This window comes from Erinaceus europaeus, chromosome X (assembly GCF_950295315.1).
Source record: "Erinaceus europaeus chromosome X, mEriEur2.1, whole genome shotgun sequence".
Lineage (NCBI taxonomy): Eukaryota > Metazoa > Chordata > Mammalia > Eulipotyphla > Erinaceidae > Erinaceus > Erinaceus europaeus.
In genome coordinates, this window is record NC_080185.1 from 88,951,582 (window position 1) to 88,973,797 (window position 22,216).

The 22,216-nt window shown below is 50.4% G+C and overlaps 1 protein-coding gene across 5 annotated transcripts; it reads right to left on the bottom strand.

The window, feature by feature from the left end:
* Positions 1-214: 214 nt before the first annotated feature.
* On the bottom strand, positions 215-21,947 carry PPP1R3F (protein phosphatase 1 regulatory subunit 3F). Of its 5 annotated transcripts, none has more exons than XM_016190969.2 (4): positions 20,885-21,947; positions 9,863-9,918; positions 7,878-7,957; positions 215-2,006 (listed from the first exon to the last, which is right to left on the bottom strand). In XM_016190969.2, exons 1-4 carry the CDS (start codon positions 21,886-21,888, stop codon positions 717-719), a joined length of 2,430 nt encoding a protein of 809 aa, XP_016046455.2. In that variant the 5' UTR covers positions 21,889-21,947; the 3' UTR covers positions 215-716. The 5 variants fall into 5 exon arrangements, with proteins under 5 accessions (XP_016046455.2, XP_007529489.1, XP_060039589.1 ...); XM_007529427.3 differs by having other exon boundaries at positions 7,878-7,960; positions 20,885-21,946; XM_060183606.1 differs by lacking the exon at positions 20,885-21,947 and adding an exon at positions 13,311-13,473.
* Between the last annotated feature and the right edge of the window lie 269 nt (positions 21,948-22,216).

Genomic DNA, 22,216 nt, shown 5'->3' on the forward strand with positions numbered 1-22,216 from the left:
ACCACCAGATCACACAACTTAGGCGAGTTGACACAGATCCTCCTCGGGGGACATACTGAAACAGCAGCCGCAGCAGGTACAAGCCCATCCCACCCCACCCCTTCCTACCCTACCCCACCCCCTGTGATCCTCCCCTAAAAAAGGGGGGCCTCCCCACCCCACACCCCCTCTGCAGACTCAGGTCCAAACAGGAGAACACTGCACAGCAAGACACTTCATTTCTCATAGAGCTCTATTGTGGCATATAATAATAGGTACTCTATATAAATTAAATTAAAAATAAAGCTCCAGCAGGTTTTGCACAGGTTGGCTGTTAATAAATATATCTCTGGGTAATTGTGCCCCAAGACCAGCTCATGACCACTCTCCCTCATCCAGAGAATTATACAAAAATAAATACAGGCTTGGGGGGGGGGGTAGGAGGGCATGCCCAGTTCCATCTTGGAGGCTCTTCTCACTCACCGTCCACCCACGCTCTGTCCCTCTCCACTGCTGTCCCCACAGGCAGGCAGCCCTGTGCTGACAGGAGCAGCGACAAGAAGGCCTCTCTCCAGCTGAGCATTCTCAGAAGCAAAGGACCATGGGTGCCTCACTGTACAGGCCATCAGATCCCTCTGCGGGGGGGGGAGGGGGGGTTGCAGGGGCTGCCCCTCCCCGGATCCCAGAGAGGGAAGGGGGGAAGGGGAGCCAGTTATTGCTGATCCCACAAGCACCCCCTACGAGAACCAGGCCAGAGAGAGGCACAGTGCAAGCACCAGGAGGGACATACCACTATTCAGAGCCATGGGGACCACCACCAGCCCAGCCAACACACCCAGAGTCTGGGTCAAGGGCCCCCGGAGCTGGGGAGGTAAGACACATACACATTCTGCAGAGGGTACTGGGGTGGGGGACCTGTTTAGGGGTTCAAAGCTTGGGCCTGAGCCACCTTCATCCTGGGAGCTCCCACAGGGCCTAGTCAAGCTAGGACATGCTTCAACCGCCAAGGGACCACGGAGGGTGAGGTCCTGCCCCCAGGGAACAGGAATGGCTGGTTCCTGGCTAGACAGGGGACCCACACTATCTGCCCACTCAGTGGAGAACACCATCTGGGCTTCTGTCCCAGCACCCTCAGAGGTCACCTCACCTATCATCCTAGGCATGCGCAAAGAGACAGTGTCCTTGTCCAACCCCCTCTCTGGAGCCCCAGTGAACTGACCCTCTGGACCCAGAACCATGGGACTGTCACACCCTGAGGCTTCGGCCCACGGGAGCCACACATCTCCCATAGTGGCCATCACGGGATGTGCCCCCGAGAGGATTTCTGGCGGCGATTCCTTGGGGGTATCCCCTTCTGGGCTGGAGGGTACCGTGGAGAGCCCCTCATCCCCTTCCCCATCCTCGTCAGGGTCCTCCGTGTCCTTGATGAGCTCCACGCCACGCCCCAGACGGGCATAATGCAGCGTGATTTCCTCGGCCAGGGCGCTGTTCAGGGCCCGCTCAGGGCCAGGCCACTTCAAGATTAGGTCACGGTCCGTGAGAATGCCCAGGGGATGGCTGGGGGACAGCCCTCCATCTGGGGGGCCCTCCCCACCACCCCCAGCCCCACCTGCAGCCACGGCAGCCCGCAGGCGGCTCAGGTGGGACAGGTAGAGCTGTTCCAGCTCCTGGTCAATGGTGTCTTCACCAAGCAGCTCCTCCAGCCCACTCAGGACCTCCAGGCACGCAGGCGGCTTGTTGGCTATGGGGCCCGCTGTGGGGTCCTTTTGTCCCCCTCCATTCTCGCTGGCTCCTTCCCACGCAGCTGCCACCTGTTGCAGGCTGGGTTCCAGGAGAGGCCCAGCCCCCCCCTCGCTTACATCGGGCCCTGAGGCCTGGTCCCTGGGGGAGCCACCCAGGCCATAGAGAGACGAGGGCAGAATCCTGATGACCGGGGCCTGGGGGAACTCTGTGAACGCCACAGGCAGACCACTTCTGGGAATGGCACCATCCTCAGGGGGCTTGCCAGTCACGGTGACTTCAGACACCTGAAGACGGAGTGGAGAGAAAGAGAAAGGCATGAAGTGGGATCAGCCACGCTCAGTCCAACAGGCATTTTTAGAATAAATAGTCCATAGATCCCTAAACCCCCAAAAGGATGTTGTCTGGATTAAATAATGAACTTAGATGGACTAAAAGGCCACTTCCTGCAGATGATAAAGCTGGAGGAATTTAGTGGGTACCAATATTTGGTAAATGGCTATCAGAAAGGACCATGTATTGCCTTCCCTGCAAAAATATGTCTAGAATGTCCATATATATTCATGTACTTTCTACTTTTAAATATGTGTTTCAAGGCAGAGAGATAGCGTAGTGGTTATGCAAAAGATATGCATGTCTAAGGCTTTGAAGTCTCAAGTTCACTCCCTAGAACCACCAGATCAGTCCTCTGGAGGGAAAAAAAAACATTTCAGGGCTGGGGAAGATAGAAAAATGGTTACACAAAAAGAGTTTCATGAAGGAAAAAAAAAAAAACCAGGGAGACAGCACACCAGACTTACCTACCCAAGGCCTCAGAGATTGCAAATTTAATCCCCAGCACCACCATATAAGCCAGTGCCCCTCTCTCTGCTCTGTCTCTGTCTCTCTCTTTCTCTCATAAAACATTTTTCACTGTTTAGCTTAAACACATAATTTTCTATCACTGGGGAGTTGGGCAGTAGTAGTACAGAGGGTTAAGCGCACATGGCGCAAAGCACAAGGACCCACGTAAGGATCCCAGTTCGAACCCCCGGCTCCCCACCTGCAGGGAAGTCACTTCACAGGCGGTGAAGCAGGTCGCAGGTGTCTGTCTATCTTTCTCTCACCCTGTGTCTTCCCCTCCTCTCTCCATTTCTCTCTGTCCTATCCAACAATAACAACAACAATAATAACTACAACACTAAAACAACAAGGACAACAAAAGGGAATAAATAATTAATTTAAAAAAATTTTCCTATCTGCCTTTTGACAAGGCCTAGCGTCAACACCGAATTCAGTAGCAACAAGCACAGGTCTTGGGTAGTGGCCAAACACCATTCTCCACCAATAGGAACCAGTTGGTCCTGAGAGGAACGGCCAGCTCCTTTAAGCTTTGGAGCAGGGAAGCTGGGAAAGTACAAAACAAGCCTAGGACATATGACCATGGCAGAATTTGAGGACATGTTCAAAGAATGATGGGGATGTGTCCACGGGGCTCTGGAATCTATCTAAATGAGCTCCCATTGGCCAGAGAGAATTCAGTTTAAGCAACAATGTAGATAAATAAGGGTGGGTGGGGTGGGATTCAGGCAAACAGCACAGGCTTGCCATGTATGAGCCCCTGGCTTTGATCTCTTAACATTCCACATATGTTTTAAATAAAAGCAAAAGAATTGCAGTGCAGCAGATGAAGTGCTGGATCCTCAAGCATGAGGTCCCACGTTTGATGCCTAGTATCACATACACTAGAGGGTTGGTCTGGTTTCTCTCCCTCTTCCTTGCTCTGTTCCTCTGTCATTCCCTCCCATCTCTCTAATACATGAACAAATGAATCTTTTAAAGTCAACAAAAACAGGCAGGGGTAGACAGTGTAATGGTTATGCAAAGAGACTCTCATGCAGGAGACTCCAAATTCCCAGGTTCAATCCCCCACACCACCAGAAGCCAGAGCTGAACAGTGCTCTGCTAAAAATAAATAAATAAATAAAAATAAAAAATAAATTTAAAAAAGAAAGAAGAGAAAACTAATAGTAAAATAAAATTAACAAAAATAAAACAAATAAATGGATGAAATGAATTGGAAAGTATCAAAGAGGTATAAACTTCCTAGGCAAATAATGATACGCGGAACCTCAAAATTCTATATCTTGGAGAAATATATTTCTTCTAAAAAATGGCTGATAAAAGATAATGTTTTAGTGTTGTTTGTTTTGCCTCCAGGGTTATCGCTGGGGCTCAGTGCCTGAACTAGGAATCTACTGCTCCATTTCACTGGATAGGATAGAGAGGAATTGAGAACGGGGGGGGGGGGGGGGTGGGGGGGGTGGGTGGTGGCTCATCTGGTTGAGCGCACATGTTACAATGCACAAGGACCCAGGTTTAAACCCCTGCAGGGGGAAAGCTTTGCAAGTGGTGAAGTAGTGCTGTCTATCTCTCTCTCTTTCTCTCTCTCTCTCTCTCTTTGCCTCTCTATATCCCCCCTTCCCTCTTGATTTCTGACTGTCTTATCAAATAGATAAATATAATAAAAACTTAATAGTAATTTTAAAAAAGAGAAATTGAGAGAGGAGGGGGAGATAGAGTGGGACAGAGAAAGACACCTAAAGCCCTGCTTTACTGCATGTGAAGTGACTGTCCTGCAGGTGAGGATCCAGGGGCTTGAACTGGGATCCTTGTGTGGATCTGTGTGCTTCATAATATGTGCACTAAACCCGGTGCACCACACCGCCTGCCACCCCCTCCCTTTTTTTTTTTTAACCAGAGCATCACTCAGCTCTGGTTTATGGTGGTACTGGGGATTGAACCTGGGACCTTTGGTGCCTCAGGCATGAAAGTCTTTTTGCAGAACCATTAGGCTGTCTCTTCAGCCCAAATGGGAAAATTCAAAGGACTGAATTAAAAGGGAAACCTTAACATTCATACAGCTTTTCCTATACAAACTATGCCTGAAGGCAGTCAAACAGTTGACATAAGAAAGTTTTTCTTGGGGCCAGGTGGTGGCGCACCTGGTTGAGTGCACATGTTACAGTACACAAGGACCCAGGTTTGAGCCTCCAGTCCCCACCTGCAGAGGGAAATCTTCACAAGTGGTGAAGCAGTGCTGCAGGTGTCTCTCTGTCTCTCCCTCTCTGTCCCTCCCTTCCCTCTCGATTTCTGACTGTCTCTATCCAATCAATACATAAAGATAATTTAAAAAATATTAAAACAAAGTTTTTCTTTAGAGAAGAATTTCAGCTAACAAGTGAAGAAGAGGAAAATTAAACAGAATCAATTCTATTTAATAAACTTAATAACAACAGATGACAATTGATAAGTTCATTTAATAAAGTGGACAAATCAACAAATTAAAATGAGTAGTAACAAATTAAATGAGGAAAATTAATAAAACAGAGTAAGGGATGTGTTTCCACATGGATACAACCAGCCAGATCCAGAGTATGGGAAATTCTACAAGCTAAACAAGGCGTCTTCAATGAACCACACTGCAAGGAAAGCGGCCAGGTTTGAGTCCCTGGGACCCCTCCCTGCAAGAGGGAAGCTTGACGGCTGGTGAAGCAGGGCTGCAGGTGTCTCTCTGTCTCTCTCCCTCTCTATCTCCCTCTCCCCCTTTCAATTTCTCTCTGTCTCTATCCAATAATAAATAAATAAATGTTTTAAAGATCTCAAAAGTCTCTCAAGCATGAGCTCTCAAGTTCAATCCCCAGCATCGAATGTGCCAAAGTGATGGTCTTGTGTCTCTTTCTCTTTCATTTTCCTAACTACATTTAAAAAAAAAAAAGTATCCACAGACCTATTAACAAAATGCAGAGTCTTACTCCTGCTTGAATCTTAAAGTATTATGAGACAAGGAAGTTTGAATATTCACCAAGGATTGGACGACACTAAAGGAAAAATGTTACCTTCCTGAGGTGTGAGGTACTTTGGGATTCTCTCTGCTTTTACTGTTACTGTTTTCATTTCAAGTTCTGAGACAGAAAGTGGAATATTAATGGATAGGGCGATATCTGTATTATTATCCAAAATATTCCTACAGGGGGGAGCCTGGGAGGTGGCGCAGTGGATAAAGTGTTGGGCCCTCAAGCACGAGATCCAAATTCAAGTCCCACCACTGTATGTGCCAGAGTGATGTTCTGGTTCCCCCTCCCCTCTCTCTCATAAATAGATAGATAGATAGGTAAATAAATAAATAAATAAATAAATAAGGGACAGGTGGTGGATCAGCAGGCTGAGCACACACATTAATTACCATGTGCAAGCATGTGGGTTCAAGCCCCTGGTCCTAACCAGCAGGAAGGAAGATTCACAAGTGGTAAAGCAGTACTGCAGGTGTCTCTGTCTCTCCCTATCTAAGCTCCCCCTCCTCTCTCAACTTCTCTATGTCCTATGAAGTAAAAAGGAAAAAAATAGCCATCAAGCTCCAGTGATGACCCTAGTGACAATTTAATAATTGATTACATACATATAGATATAGATATATAGATATATAGATAGATAGATAGATAGATAGATAGATAGATAGATAGATAGATATAGATATATATATATAGATAGATAGATAGAGATATATATAGATAGATAGATAGATAGATAGATAGATAGATAGATAGATGGGCTGGGTGGTGGTGCATCTGGTTGCGTGCACATGTTACAATGTGCAAGGACCTGGGTTCAAGCCTCTGGTCCCCACCTGCAGGGGGGAAGCTTCACAAGCAGTGAAGCAGTGTTACAGGTATCTCTCCTTCTCTCTCCCTCTCTATCTTCCTCTTCCCTCTCCATTGCTCTCTGTCTCTATCCAGTAAATAAATGAATACATTTTAAAAGGAATTAATTAAGAATGTTTTCAATTCCATAGAAGATAAGAGAGGGAGAGGTGGAGAGTCGGGCGGTAGCGCAGCAGGTTAAGCGCACGTGGCACAAAGCTGCAAGCACCTGCGTAAGGATCCCGGTTCGAGCCCCCGGCTCCCCACCTGCAGGGGAGTCGCTTCACAGGCAGTGAAGCAGGTCTGCAGGTGTCTATCTTTCTCTCCCCCTCTCTGTCTTCCCCTCCTCTCTCCATTTCTCTCTGTCCTATCCAGCAACAACAATAAAACAACAAGGGCAACAAAAGGAAATAAATAAACATTAAAAAAAAGGGGGAGAGGTGGGAAGTGCAGGAGAAGTAGAAGTAGCCATGTGTTGAAGGGGGTGATAAATACATGTGGGGGTTCTGGTCCTGGAATGTGATGGCAGAGGAGCACCTAGTGGGGGTGGAAGTGTTCTGTGGAAAACCAGGAAATGTTATGCATGTACAAATTATTGTGTTTTGCTGTCAGCTGTAAACCATTAATCCCCCAATAAAGAAAATTTAAAAATATGTGTGGGGTCATTATCCTAGTGGCTTTACACTTGTATATATTGGTAAATTCTTGTTAAAAAAAAAAGGGGGGTGGTGGTGGTCGGGCTGTAGCTTCTTCAGATACTTGTTCACCTCTCGCTAAGGCCTTGTCTGGCCACCCGACCTAAAGTTGAAACAATATCTTTCTCTCCTTCTCTATCTCTAGCCCTTGCTTTTTTTTTTTCCTTTACTCCCTCAGCATTTGTTATCTAAAATATCGACGATTTGATCTACTATGGCTCACTGCCCTCAACGGGAGCCCTGAAAAGACAGGATAGTTTAGTCTTTACTTTAAACTCAGCACCCAAGTGCTTGGCACAGAGCTAGCACTGACTGGGTAAAGAATTGCTAAATTCAAAGGAATAGGTCGGTAGTGCAGTGGGTTAAGTGCACGTGGAGCAAAGCACAAAGACAGGCAGAAGGATCCCAGTTCGAACCCCCAGCTCCCCACCTGCAGGGGAGTCACTTCACAAGCGGTGAAGCAGGTCTGCAGGTGTCTGTCTTTTTCTTCCCCTCCTCTCTCCATTTCTCTCTGTCCTATCCAACAACAATGACATCAAGAACAACAGCAAAAATAACTACAGCAATAAAACAACAAGGGCAACAAAAGTGAATAAATAAATAAATATTTTTTTAAAGAATTGCTAAATTTACGAACACTGTTTCTGGACAGCCAGATGAAAGACCGTATTCTTACCCCCCACCCACCCCTTATTGGGTTCTAATTTGAGGCTCTCCATTGATTAAGGCAGACAAAGGGCAAGTCATCCCCCACCCCACCCCCACCAAGCCAGAGCCTGCTCACCTGAAGTGTCATCTGGGGCCATGGACGGAGAGGAGTTGGGGCCACCAAGGGACCTACTGACTCCTGAACTTCGGGACACACTGCTGGAGAGAAAAGAGGGACAACATTGGGGCAAGGTGTATGATCTCACAAAGCTGGCTTGTTTAAGAAAATCCAGGCAGTGGCTAGGCAGCAGAGTGCATGCCTTGCTTCTATGATTCCCTAAGTTCAATTCTCAGCACTGCAGAAAACAGCAGTGTGGTACTTGTGTCTTTCTCAATTAAAATAAAAAGAAAGAGAAGGGGGAGGGAAGGACAAGGGGAAGGAGGAGGAGGGAGAAGGAAAGGAAGGAAGGAAGGAAAGGAAGGAAGGAAGGAAGGAAGGAAGGAAGGAAGGAAGGAAGGAAGGAAGGAAGGAATGGGGGGAGGGAGGGAAAAAGTGGCCTGGGAGGAGGAGGGGTCACAGTGGACAAACCATTGGACTTTGAATTTCTTCAAAGGGGGAGATAGAGAGACAGAGAGACAGAGAAACACCTGCAACACTGTTTCACCACTTACAAAGCTTTCCCTCTGCAGTGGGGACTGGGGTCTTGAACTCAGGTCCTTGTGTACTGTAACATGTGTACTCAATCAGGCCCCTAACCACTGAACTCTGAAACATGAGGCTATAAGTTTGAAACCTGGCATTGCAAGTGGTGCTTTCCTTCCCGCCTGCCCCCATATATAAATAAATAAGCCTGGCAAAATAGCTCACTTGGATAAGCACTGATTTATTTATTTTTCTATTTTGCCTCCAGGGTTATCACTAGGGCTCAGTGCCTGCACTATGAGTCCACTGCTCCTGGAGGCTATTTTTTCCCTTTTGTTGCCCTTGTTATTACTGCTGTCCTTGCAGTTGGATAGGACAGAGAGAAATGGAGAGAGGAGAGGAAGACAGAGAGGGGGAGAGAAAGATAGACACCTGCAGACATGCTTCACTGCCTGTGAAGTGGCCCCCCTTGCAGGTGGGGAGCCAGGGGCTCGAACTGGGATCCTTACACTGGTCTTTGTGCTTGGTGCCATGTGCACTTAACCCGCTGCGCTACCGTCCGGCTCCCAATGCACTGCTTTGTCATCTGTGTGATCCAGGTTAGAGCCTGGCCCCCACCAGGCTCCTTTGCTGGAACTAACATAAATCAATAAACAACAGGTGCCAGGTAATGGTGCACCTGATTGAGTGCACATGTTACAATGCTCAAGGACCCAGGTTCAAGTCCCTGGTCCCCACCTGCAGGGGAAAAGCTTTGTGAGTGGTGAAGCAGGGCTGCAGGTGTCTCTCTGTGTCTCTTCTTCTCTACCTCTCCTTTCCTTCTTGATTCGGACCGTCTCTATCCAATAAATAAATAAACCTAATAAAAATAAAAACAAAGTTCTGCTAAAAATAAAGAACAAAAGAAGTAACAAAGAAATCTTCGGGAGTCGGGCGGTAGCGCAGTGGGTTATACGCACATGGCGCTAAGCGCAAGGACCGGCATAAGGATCCCAGTTCGAGCCCCCAGCTCCCCACCTGCAGGGGAGTCGCTTCACGGGCGGTGAAGCAGGTCTGTAGGTGTCTTTCTCTCCCCTCTCTGTCTTCCTCTCCTCTCCCCATTTCTTTTTGTCCTATCCAACAACGATGACATCAATAACAACAATAATAACTAAAACAACAAGGGCAACAAAAGGGAATAAATAAATAAAATTTTTTTAAAAAAAAGAAATCTTTAAAAGAACAATACCCTTGTGACAACAATTCTGTAAATGATCATTGCCTCAATAAACTGAAGCTGGGGAGAAAAAGTCAAAATATTTTTTTAAAGAGATATTTAAAAAAAAAACAGCTGCTCTTCCTGTCAGTTGACAGCTTCGCCTGTGAAGCTTTCTGAGACAATCTAAGGCAGGGGGTGCCTCTCAATTTGTACTGAAAAGAAAAAGGTGGGAGGAGAAACAGTCTGGTCTCAAAGGCCTGCTGCTCTACCCACTGCTTACCTGCAGAAGGGAGATTATCTTCCTCACTCCTCATCCTCTGTTCTTCCTCGTGAGGCCTGTGGGGTAGAGGAGAGAAAGCTTATGGGTCATGGCTCCACCAGCACCTCCCAAGACGCTGCAATGACCCACCCCCACCTGAGAGCCTCTGTTGTCTCTCCTGTTGCCTCTTTCTACCCTGATGACACAGCCCCACACACAGTCTCGAAGATTTACAGAATACAGGAAGGGAGATAGAAGCAGGGGAGGGGGAAATACACACACCAGCCAGAAGAGAAAATCACTGTTACTATTCTAGAAAAATTCACTCCAGGCTGCCTGTGAAATCCGTTGGCTTCCGCTAGCATCACATCACAACTGGCTTTGTCCATTTGGCGGGAAGAGGCGCCAGGAGAGACTTTTGGAAACCTCTGGAACAGCAGTCTTCCCACTGACAGTCCATGGGCTCAGAGCCAGCTAGCAAGCCTTCCCTCCCTGCTGAGCCTCTCGCAAAGCAGATTTGGCTAGACATCACCCAGCCTGACTTCATGAGCATCTTGGGTCACTATTTTAAGGCATCTGTGCCCGTTGTCATACACACTGAACATTCTCAATGGTGTCTTTAGTCTGTCTGTCTTGGGGGTGGGGTGGGGTGTGTGCTGTCTTTCCAGGAATAGGCAAGTGAGGACAGTGGAGTTCAGGGCACAACAAGGAGGTGGTGGGGTGACGGGAGAATGGGAAGGAGGGCAACAGGAAAAAAGGACGGAACCCAGGGTCGCTGTGTGTCCTCGGCTCACTGCCCGCCCCCACTGTGGTCTGGCTGGCCACTTGGCCCCCCTGAGTCTCACTCTCCTCACCTGGAAACCGAGCACAAAGATGAAAGCACCAAGACCAGGCTAAGTCAAGAGAAATGAGGACACCAAGCCAGAATACAGGAGCGTGGCTCTGAGCGGAAGCTGAGACAGCTCAATTTAGAGGTCTTGTTCCTCTTTCACCAGACAGATCAGACCCCAAGGGCTAAGAAGCACAGGCCGGGTGTCCTTCAGCTCGACCCCACCAGGGGTGGAGTCCAGGGCATCGTGAAGAAACCTGCCTCTTTCTCATTCTCACAAAGAAACAGAGATGTTTACAGGTTGACACATCTTAACTGAAAGACGATCAGTTGGAGGCCGGAGAGTGGCTGAGGGTAATTGTCTGAACCTTTTTCTTCCTCAGAGGTGACACATGGGGACATTTCTAGAGAAGGTCACAACTGTTTGGAAAATACCACTGATTGTCTTCACAGAAACAGGATGCTTGCTAGCTGACCTGACAGCATTTACTGTGTCGCTAGGTACTGTACTAAGTGGCCCAAAGGTACAAGTCCAAACTTTGTGACAGCCCTACCGAGATGGGTACTAGCAATCTTCTGAAGGAGGCAGGACTCTGACCCTTATCTTAGGGATGACACGGAAGCCAAGGAAATGGCCTGAGGCCACACTGCAAAGACCTTCTGCTCCCAAGGTTCAACCAACACACAATGTCTGCTCTAAGGGCCACTAGGCTCTGTCTAGCCCCAGCCCTTTCTGGAGATCGACACAGAAAGACAGCCAGTAAGAGAAGAGGCCCCAACCACTGCCTGTACTTGGATTTGTCCACGGGCCTACCCTCTGGCCCACATACTCACTGGTCCCCAGCTTCCCTGCTCTGAAGGGACATGTGAACAGCGACACAGAACTGGCTGCAGGAAGAGCTTTTGTGTGTGTGTTGTTTTTGGCAGAGCCAGGGCCTCAAACGTGTGCAATTTTTTACCATTCTAGGCTGAACTTTCATTTACAGAGAGACAAAGCAAGAGAGAAAAGAAGAGGGAGAAAATGCCACCACACCAGAGCCTCCTCTGGTGCCGTGGCACCAGGCTCAGACCTTGGTCACCCATGTCTGACAAGTCACATGCTTGACCGGTGATCCTTCTTTCCTGTCCCAAGAATTGCTGGTTATCAGCACTCTCAGGGAGGAAACTTGAACCATGGGCAGCGATCTAGAGGTTGGAAGCTCTAGAAGCTGCCATTTACCTTTCTCCACCCTCATACATCCCACCAGAAGTCTCCCAAAAAAAAAGTATGTAAGGGGGGCTCGGGTGGTAGTGCAGCAGGTTAAGCGCACATGGCGCAAAGAGCAAGGACCTGCGAAAGGATCCCGGTTCAAGCCCCCGGCTCCCCACCTGCAGGGGAGTCGCTTCACAGGCGGTGAAGCAGGTCTGCAGGTGTCTCTCTTTCTCTCCCCCTCTGTCTTCCCCTCCTCTCTCCACTTCTCTCTGTCCTATCCAAGAACAACGACATCAATAATAACTACAACAATACAACAAGGACAACCAAAGGGAATAAATAAATATTTTTTTAAGTATGTAAGGGGCCTGCATGCTGACAAGAAGGGGAGGGGCTCAGAGCAAACTACTTGTTCCCCCTGCACCACCTCTCTCAGGTCTTTATCTGCTGATGTCTTTTGCTGGGGGAGTTGCAGCTAAAAGAAAACGTCATCTCTCCAGGATCTCGTGAAGCAAGTCTCTTCAAGAAGACTTACAGACAGAAAGGCCGCCGGCCCTTCTTCCCAGACCAGATCTTAGGTGAGGCTCCCCTCCTAGCTGGCCAGGACTGAAATACACTACAGCCAGGCTTCTAGAAGCCATCCTAGAGTCCTGTGTGGGCAGAAGAGGTGAAGTCAGGTTATGATCAAACCGGCAGGCAAAGAATGTCTCAGTTCAGTGTGGGGGGGGACAGAAAAGAAGAAAAATAAAGGCGAAGCAATGCCCCTCCAAGCCCACCCCCCCTAGTGACTTTTCTACAGTCTAGGAGGACGCAGAGCATGCAAGAGAGTTATCTCCAAATCAGGTCACAATGCCTGAGGCCCCAGCTTTGATCCCCCACTCCACCGGGTGCTAAAACTGAGCCGTGCTCTGGTGTCTCTCTGTCACGGCCACTGAGACCTCCTCAGAAACCAGGCCAAGCAATTCAGCCACTGAGCAGACCCAACAGGAGTCAGTCAGAAGTCTGGGTGATATACAGGTGATGCTCCCCGCCTCCCAAGTCAGAGATGAAAGCAGGAAGCACTTGTGCCTGCTGTTCACCTCTGCCAACAGCTGGGGCCCGGCTCACTGACCCAGCAAGTCATAGAAAAACCTTCTCCTCTCCCTCTCAGAAATGTGGCCATCGGGGCCCTCAGAGCTGTGTCTCTACACCCGTTAACTGCATGCCCTCCTGAGAACATTCAAAGGCGGCTCCAGGTTGAAGATGACATTTGAAACTGAAGGCTTACGAGAAGAAAAAAGGAGAGAGGAAAAATAAAAATAAAACAAAACCAAAAACCAAGAATGAAGTCTCAGGGAACCGGCTCTCGCAGATAGGCTTTTCATCGAAAGGAGGCACTCTGAATCACTGAGCACTACCAGCCAAAAGGGGTTCTTAGAAAAATAGGAAGATTAAGAACAAAACTGTACCTCCAGTGTGCTCGCTGACTTTTGAGAAGGAAACCGGCTCTCTTGGCAGCTGCCCCACGAATGCCGCGTGGTTCCCTCCTCAAGGGCTCAGGGCAGCAACGGGTTGGAGAAGCTGTCTGGACACACACTGCTGGTGCCCGTGGAATGCTTGTCAAGATGGGCTCGTCTACCAGGGGCCGGGCCAGGGCTGCACTCCCAGGATCCTGAGTATGGAAACCTCTCAGTGACCCCCAGATAGCACTCAGGGAGAGCAGGGGGTGGGCATTCGGCAAGAGGTGCTACTGGCCCAGCCCTAGACCAGACAAGACCAAGGGGGGGTGTGCCTTGCCAGAGAGCAGGTGGGCAAAGTAGACATTCAGAGCAGTCACATCATAGTTCCCATCCCCTCCACCACCACCCATTCCAAGTCCTCTATGAGCAACCAGAGGCTAGTATTTTCAAAGGGGGCACTGGGGGCTTCTGGAAGCCACTCCCCAGTACTTGGAACCCCACATACCAGGCCAGCTACTTTTTTCTCAAGAGCGTAAAGTCTTAAGGAGGCTCTGATAATCACAGTTTTCTGAGACCCCAAGCTGCCTTTCCCACAAACAGCCTAGTTGAGCGCTGACTTTGGGATTTGGGTACCATCAAGCAGGGCTGCTGGGAGAGGGAGGTTTTGTCACGCGCTCTCTCTCTCTTTCTCTCTCTCTATTGTTTTAACAGCAGGAGCTGGGTTCTGTTGGCTGTGACCCATGGTTTAAGGAGGAACATTCTGACATAGTAACCAGGCACACCCATACATGTGGAAACACAGGTTACTGGAAAACAGTTGTTCTTTGAAGAAAACACTTACCTTAGCTGTAGCAGCATGTGTACACTCTATTTCCAATGCCATGGGGGGGGGGGTGCCAGGGACAGAACCACTATGCCACACTCACAGCCTCTATGTCTCTCTCTCCCTTTTTAAGAGTTTTTTTTGGGGGAGGGTGGGGGTAAATAGCATAATGGTTATGCAAAGATATTCTCAAGCCTGAGGCTTCAAAGTTCCAGGTTCAATTCCCCACACCACCATACACCAGAGCTGATCAGAGCTCTAGAAAAAAAAATTTGTTGGAATCCAGTGAACTGACCTGACAACTCAATCAGGGGTCACCACTTGTACTTTCAAGCAAACCCAGCTCAGACCACCTGTTAGTTATCGTTTTTGGTAAGGGGCTAATGGGGAGATCTGCCTCAGACTGCTGCTGAAAAGGCTAATGAAATACCAGGAAAGAACTTGGGGAAAGTGCTGAGCGAACAGAGGCCCTTACCCAGATCCCCACTGCGGGAAGCCGAGGTTGGGGGGAAGGAGAACACGGCTGGGAAGACTGCATAAACTTCCAACAAAAAAAAACTTTCATGCCTGAGGCAGCAAAGGTACCAACATCACCAGAAGCCTGAGCTGAGCAGTGCTCCCGTAAAAATAAAAGAAAAAGAAATAAATGAGAACAATGTGCCCTGTTACCTGCCCTGACACAGCAGTTAAGAGCTGAGTACTAGGGTTGGCAAAATAACTCACCTGGATAACATGCCATGCGTGCAACCCATGTTCAAGCCCAGTCCCCACCACACTGAGGGAAGCTTTGGTGCCATGATCTATTTTCCTAACTTTCTGCCTCTATCGAAAACAAAAACAAAACAAAAACACAAAGGAGGAAGAAATAAAACTCTGGCATTAAAGCCGAAGCGCCTGGCTTAGATCTTGGCTCGGTTCCTTTTATACTCTGGCATCATGTCCATATCTTCAGCTGCGCTGCCCTCCCGCCATTTTTCTGTGGACCAGAAAAGGGACCATTTTTCTTCCCGAGTCCTCAATCTCAAGACAAACTAGGATGACAACTGCCCCCCATCCCCGCCGCCCACCACTCCACTACAACTTTGATTCTTCAGCCTTCCCTGAGGTCACCAACTTCAACAGTAAGATGGGTGTCCCCCACCCCCATGCACTCAGTTACAGATGCACCCAGAGATCAGTATGGCCTTACTGTGCCCCTGCCCAGTGTCAGGCAGTGGCGACAAGACAGTGATTCCGCCCACCTCAGAAGCTTCTATTACTGATAGTTTTGAGTCGGATAAGGCCGGTTTTTGTTTGTTTGTTTTAAAAACACACACACACATACTCATTCTTTCAACAAACATTTATTGAGCACCTGTGAAGTGCCAGGCAGCATGGCAGGCCCTGTGGGAATACAGCAGTGAATTCAGGGGGGAGTATGTCCCTACCCCTCACGGAGCTTACAGTCTAGTAGGGAGGGAAAGCTGGGCCAGTCATCCCCTGACGGAAGTCTGACTATAGACTGAGGTCAGAGCCTTCTGGAAAGGGGAGAACACCCTATACCAGGGGTCCTGCCATGACAGGCAAAAGTGTGAGGGAGGGCCGGGGGGATGTGCAGCTTCTCAAAGCACTGGGGATGTTGAGGGGACAATGAGTTCAATCTTGCGCTAGGGAAGCTAGCGATCAGACCTGCTCAAGCAGAGATGCCAAGCTGAGATACATGAGTCAGAAGGAAGAACAAGGAAGAGAAAGACCAGAGGGTTAAGAGGAAAAGAAGAGCTTGGTTCCAGGGTGAGGGAAGATTGAGTGTGTTTAAGGAGTTTAAGGAGTTTAAGGAGTGCTCAAGCCTCCAATTAGAAAAAAAAAATGCCTGTGGAACTGGGGAGCAACCACAGCTTAGGTATACAGGGCCTGTGTGTAAGAGGTCACAAGTTTGATCCCTGGGACCAATAAGAACCAGAGCTGAACAGTGCTCTAGCCAAACATAGAAGAGAGAGAAAGGGAATGAAAGGGAAAGGAGAGGAGAAAAGGGGGGGTATAGGGGAGCAGACCGGTGGGATTAAGCCAATCTGGAAGGCTGAAGTAAGTGATTGTAGATGAAGGGGAAGAGGGTGTTGAGGGGCTGGCTGGGGGGCAGTGTGGAGAGAAAGCAAGGTTACAGGAGACAACAGTATATATATGAGATGAACAGCAGTGGAATACTGCTAGGAGAGAAAGGGGAACTAGTTATGTCAGGTCCTGCTACAGGCAGTGGGGAAATGAACCCCAGAGCACACGCTGGGGAACCATCCTGGGTAGAGGTGGGGGTGGCCGAAGGATCCCTTCCTCCCCTGTAAGACAAGGGACTTGGCAAAGCAGTCTGCAGGTTGGGGGCGGGGGGGGGGGGCAGGGGAGGGAGGGCGGGCTACAAGTTGTAGGGACTTCCACTCTTAGGGCTTCTCTTCAGTCTTTCAAAGCAGGAAGTCTGAAGGCAAAGAAAATTTGCAAGAGTCACATGTCACATGAGGGAGGGGACAAGTGGGTGTCAAAAAGAGAGAGACAGAGACAAAGATTAGGACTAGCAGGTAGGCTAGGACACCGCATACCTGGTAATTCTCTTAACAGTTCACCCTCCTATGATCCTAGTCCTAAAATATGGTAGTAGGAAACTCATAGGGCCTGAAGAAGTTGGATTGGCCAGGGCTTCCAGGGGAGATGATCTCAAAGAGCTGAAGGAACAAAACAAGGGAATATAGGCCTAACTTTTCCCGATGAGGGAACTTGTACGGGCAAAGGCCCTGGGGCAGGGAAAGGCAAGGCCCTTGAGAAAGATGTGATGGCAGTTCAGAAGACAAAGGACAAAGTGGGGATGGGAGGACAGAGTGCTTCAAAGGCTACAGGAACATGGGACTTTCTTGGTCTGGGCTTTCTGGAGCCCAAGGATCCCTCCTCAGGCTTATAGATCAAGGCTGATCTATAGGGCTCCTCCCCATTCTAGCCTTGGGACTCTGTATTCTGGGGCTCTGTGCCTGCTCTTTGGTGGGCAGGGAGTTGAACACTAATCCCAGAAAATGCTGGAAAGGATCAGATGAGACTAGATACACACAAGAAACTCAGCAAAGTGCCTGGGAAACAGCAAGTTCTCTGTAGCCATCCTTCCTCATCCAGCCAGCCCAGTTCCATCACCAGCCCTTGAGGTTGGGGGAGGAGAGAATCTGAGCACTAGTGTGCTCCTGCCCTGTGACAGCCTAGCGCTATGCCCAGCACATGCTTGCTGGTACATCATCTTAATGTCTGAGGCTTCTCAAAAGCCCAGCCCAGCCAGCAATCCCGCTGTTCTGGTTCCTGAGCTGTATCCTCAGGGTTACTACGGACCTTTCCCCCTACTCCTCACTCCCGCCCTGCCGCCTATATGAATCGCCGCCTGTATGAATAAGGCTGAACCCAGCACATAGTGATCCTGCAGCCAATGCTTTCTGAACCAGCGCCCTCAATGACAGAGCTCCTGCAGGTTCAAGCTCACCCCGAGCCTCCACTGCTTCCTTCCCAAGAGGGGCTGTGCCACTGGTAGGGTGGCGGATGGTGGGGGGGGATAGGCAGTTCTTCAATAGCGCTCCAAAATCACCGGCAGCGCAAGGGTTTCTAAAACAATTAAGTTGAAAATGTACTCGCCAAGAAAGCCACCAACCTACAAAGGAAATTCTTATCGCTGATCTTGCAATGAGCGCCAACCTCCCCTTTGCAAGAGCTGAGATCAGAAGATAAAGGAGCTATCAAAAAGCCATCTGCCCACTTAAAATAATATCACAAGTCATGTTTGGAACCACAGACCTGGGGCCAGATACCAAAACAATAGTCTGAACAGGCTGCTTCAATTTCTCCTTAAAACCACCCCTGTATTTTAAAAGAAAAACACCCTCTCCACCCACCTTGGCCCTGCAAACTTTTGATTTTTTTTTTTTTTTGGTTCCCTTCTTCACACACTTTCAAAATGACCAGACTCTGTCACCCCAACTATCACATCACATCTCTGGGAGACATCCCACGAAAAGCCAGCTGGGATGGCAACTGGGATGGGAAGTCAGAACTGAAGGCAATTCGCGGGGGGGGGGGGGGGGGGGGGATGGGACACAGGAACCACTCAAGTGTCTGGGGGTGGAGAGGAGTTTACAGCCAAAGGTATCCATAAGCAAAAGTCCACTGAACCCCGCACTTCAGTACATTTTCTGTAGGTATACTTCAATGCACTTCAGTACACTTTCTGTAGGTATACTTCAATGCACTTCAGTACACTTTCTGTAGGTATACTTCAATGCACTTCAGTACATTTTCTGTAGGTATACTTCAATGCACTTCAGTACACTTTCTGTAGGTATACTTCAATGCACTTCAGTACACTTTCTGTAGGTATACTTCAATGCACTTCAGTACACTTTCTGTAGGTATACTTCAATGCACTTCAGTACACTTTCTGTAGGTATACATCAATAGGAGGGAAGGTGGGGTGGGGGGAAACGACCACATGATGTGCTGGGAACACTCAAGAGTCAAATGGAGGATTATTCCTAAATCCTGCCAGGTCTTCAAGAGCAGTAGAGATTGGAGAAAGAAATAGGGGGAGGGCGGGGAGAAATGTGTATATAGCTGGCATTTCTTCCCCGGTCCTTTCACTCGCCAGCTGTCTCTGAGCCACTTAAGCAAATGGGCACAGCACAAACAGCACACAAAGCCAGAGTCAAGAGGAAAGGAAGCAGATAAAACTGAACCGGGGCAGGGGGGGGGGGCAGTAAATGCTAGTCCAGCTGCTTTCGCAGCTGCCAGCATGCTTTAGTTCTCCCGTCCATGTTGGCTGCACCCAATCCCATCCCCCAGATGAGCAGGCTTAAGATGCGCGGGTGAAGAAGAGAGGGGGGTGGGGGGGGGGGGCGGGCCACACACACATCACACATCAGGTGACAAGAGTTTGGGAAGGGAGATTGGAGGAACTGTGATGTGTGGTTACCTCAGGGCGTGAATGAGAGTTCACACCTCTGCAGCAGCACCCTGAGCCAGGCTGGGCCTGGGGTGCTGTTAACTGATCTCCTGTAAAATGGGTGCGGACATTAACTGCTTTGCAAATGAGAGGGTACTGAAGCAGCGCAGTTAAATGCACTGGCCTTGATTACAAGGCCAGCACATGGCAGAGGTGGGATTTGAACTCAGGCTTTCTGAAGTCAGAATCCACAGCCTGGGAGAGGAGGGATAGCACAGTGGCTATGCAAAGAGACTCACTGAAGCCCCCCAAATCACAGGTTCGATCCTGCACCACCGCAAACCAGAGCCGTGCAATGCTCTACGGCATCTCTCTCCCTCTCCCTCTCCCTGAAATAAAATAAATAAAATATTTTAATAAGGCTCTAAGAAAAGCCACATTGCCTGTTCCCCTCAGAGTAAGGCTCGGGTTACTATGAAGTTGACAGGTTGCTAAGAGAGTACTTGCACAACTGCCCCACTGCCCCCGGCCAGACCTTTCTGAAGCCCTCACAGCCTCCAGTCTTGCCAGGGCCACGGACTTCTCACTGCTGTCAAGAGGATTCTGATCAAGCATATACAAAGTTCAAAAAGTACATGCCTCCTTCCAGCCCTCCTGGGAACAGGGAAATGCATGTATCTCCGCCACACACGCACACAGAGACATCTTGCTTATTCCAGATTAGAATTAAGTTAGTCCCAAAAGAAATCAGGCCTAACTGCTTTCCTGGGAAAAATTCCAGTTTGAGAGAGAAAACTTAGGGAACAGTATAGGGTGGTATTGAAGAAAGAAAAATAAAAAAAGGAAAGGAAAGGAAATGGATGGAAAGATAAGACACAGGCTTCAAGTTCAGACCCAACTAGTTCTGCCTCTGCCAGAACCAGTGCTTACCAGTAGACAGCATAGGCTCAGGGCCTCGCCTCTACATGAGGCCTCAGACCAGATCAGAGCACAACAGTACAGAGAACTTACAGGCTTCAAACTCAGAAATGGCTGCACTGCAGTCAGGCATCATCACATCCTCAACCACTTCCTCCCCTCTGGCACCCTGCTTCCCTGCTCTGACAAAATGGGGATCCGATTCCCTGCCACCAACTGGTCAAGCCCTCCGTCCACCCCACCCCCCGAATCACTGCCCAGTCTCTCCGGCTCCCGCACACTGCCCATTCGTTATTCACAGCAATGCCCCATTCCCACCTCAGGACCTTTGCACTGGCTGTCCCCGCTGCCTGGTAACACCCTTGCTCCCCTGTGTGCATACCTGCTCATCTCTGTCATTCAGGACTCAGTTTACATGTCACCTCCTCACAAAGTCTTCCTTGTCTCCTTTTCTACCCACTCTCTCCACCCACTCCCCGCATCTGAGCACACCTCCTCAGAGGCCCTCCCTCCCTGAACACCAGATCTAGAGCAGTTATTCCCTCCCAAACTATCATGTTACTGTTTTGCTTTCCTAGCAGCTGCTGACCTTATCCTTCTCCATCTTATCTGCTACCTGTTTTTTCAAACTCTCTCCCACAGGAACCCATATGACCCTTGAGGGCAAGGAAGATCTTGGCTTGTTTGGAGCTTCACTGTGGAATTCAATAAATGAATGACGGAAACCGCAAGGAAGGAAAGCAGAACCGAGGCCATGTTGGGTTTCCATCACTCTTTGACTACCTGACAAAATTCGCCCTCCTCCCTGTCCTGGGGAGCAGGCCCAAGGGCTGCCAGGCCAGGATGGGGATGCTTGTCCTCTAGCCTAAGACACAGCCCTGCATTGACGGAGGTGGCGCTGGCAGACATTACCTGCGCCTCACTGGCTTCATGCAGCTCTTCAGCTGCCTTGCCTCAGCCTCCACTGGACCCTGGCACTCGGGCTGTGGCTCCAGCTGCTGCAGCTGCTGCTGCTGGGACAGCCCTTCGGCATCAGTGGGTGTGGGAGCGGGTGCGATCCGGAGCAGGACTGTGTAGTTGCGGCCGTGGTTGTTGGCCCAGAAAGTGCCCTCGGGGGTCTCATAGCGCACCACGAAGTCCAGGCGTGCCCCATCGCCCGCGCCCTCAGCAAAGGGCAGCTGGAAGGCAAAGCGGTCGGTGCGGCCGCCGTCGTCGTCGGGCAAGGAGGCGGAGGCTTGGTCGGTGACCAGCCCGAGGCCCGGATCCAGGATGAGATCTCCTGCTCCAGGTCCTCCCGCTCCTGCCCCGGGGGGGCTGCGCGGGACATAGCGCGCTGGGTGGTCGCAGAAGGAAGCCCAGCCGTCGTGCGAGGCCCGCACGTGCACCGCCTTCTCGAAGGAGCGGTTCAGCACGCGCACCAACCCGCGCAGCACCGGTGGGCGTCCCCCAGGCACCCACATCCCGGCACCCCCGGGGACCGCTCCGGGAGGCGGCAGCAGCGCCTCCAGCTCCACCATGACGCGCCCCAAGCGCTCCAGACGGCCCGGAGCAGGCGGCAGCGAAAAGGTGGGCACCAAATAAAACCCCCCTCCAGCGGGCACGGGACACAGCGGCAAAGGATCGGGGCTAGCCTCCTCTTCCTCCTCCCCTTCATCCCCATCCTCGCCATCGTCGTCCTCATCCGCCCCGCCGCCATCGCCATCTTGCCCGGCCACCGCCGCCATCTTGCCCGCCCCGGGCCCGCCCCACGGCCGGTAGCAGCGCAGCTGCGCCAGCGGCAGCCCCAGGGCCTCGTCGGCGAAGAGAACCCTCCGCGGGGCCACCGCAGCCTCCACTGAGGTGCGGGGCTCGCCCGCGGCCGGCGAGGGGGGCGCGGAATGCCGCAGCGGGGGCTCCACAGGGGCGGTGCGCGCCATATCGGCGGCGGCGGCGGCACCGACGGCACCGGTGGCGGGACCGGCGGGGGCAGGGCTTGAAGGGGCGGGCAGCCAATGAGAAGGCCAACGTGGGGGGGAACGGCTTACGGGGGGCGTAGGCGGCGAGATGAAGACAGGTAGAGCAGAGGGCCAATGGGGAGTCGCGCAGGGGGTGACGTAGACGTGAATCCACCGCTGGCGAAGCACGCAGCCAATGGGGAGGGGGCCGAGAATGGGCGGTGCAGGAGGCGGGATGATCGGGGAGTCAATGAAATGTCTGAATGGGAGGGGGAGCGTGCAGGGTCCGGGATGGAGGGAGAAGTAGGGC

Bases quoted from the DNA above. Each gene is read 5' to 3' on its own strand.
- PPP1R3F (XM_007529427.3), bottom strand. From the start codon at position 21,888: ATGGCGCGCACCGCCCCTGTGGAGCCCCCGCTGCGGCATTCCGCGCCC. The intron at 9,919-20,884 runs GTAATGTCTGCC...TCTACCCCACAG, and splicing joins ATGAAGCCAGTGAGGCGCAG to GCCTCACGAGGAAGAACAGA. The intron at 2,007-7,877 runs GTGAGCAGGCTC...CTCCGTCTTCAG, and splicing joins GGCCCCAGATGACACTTCAG to GTGTCTGAAGTCACCGTGAC.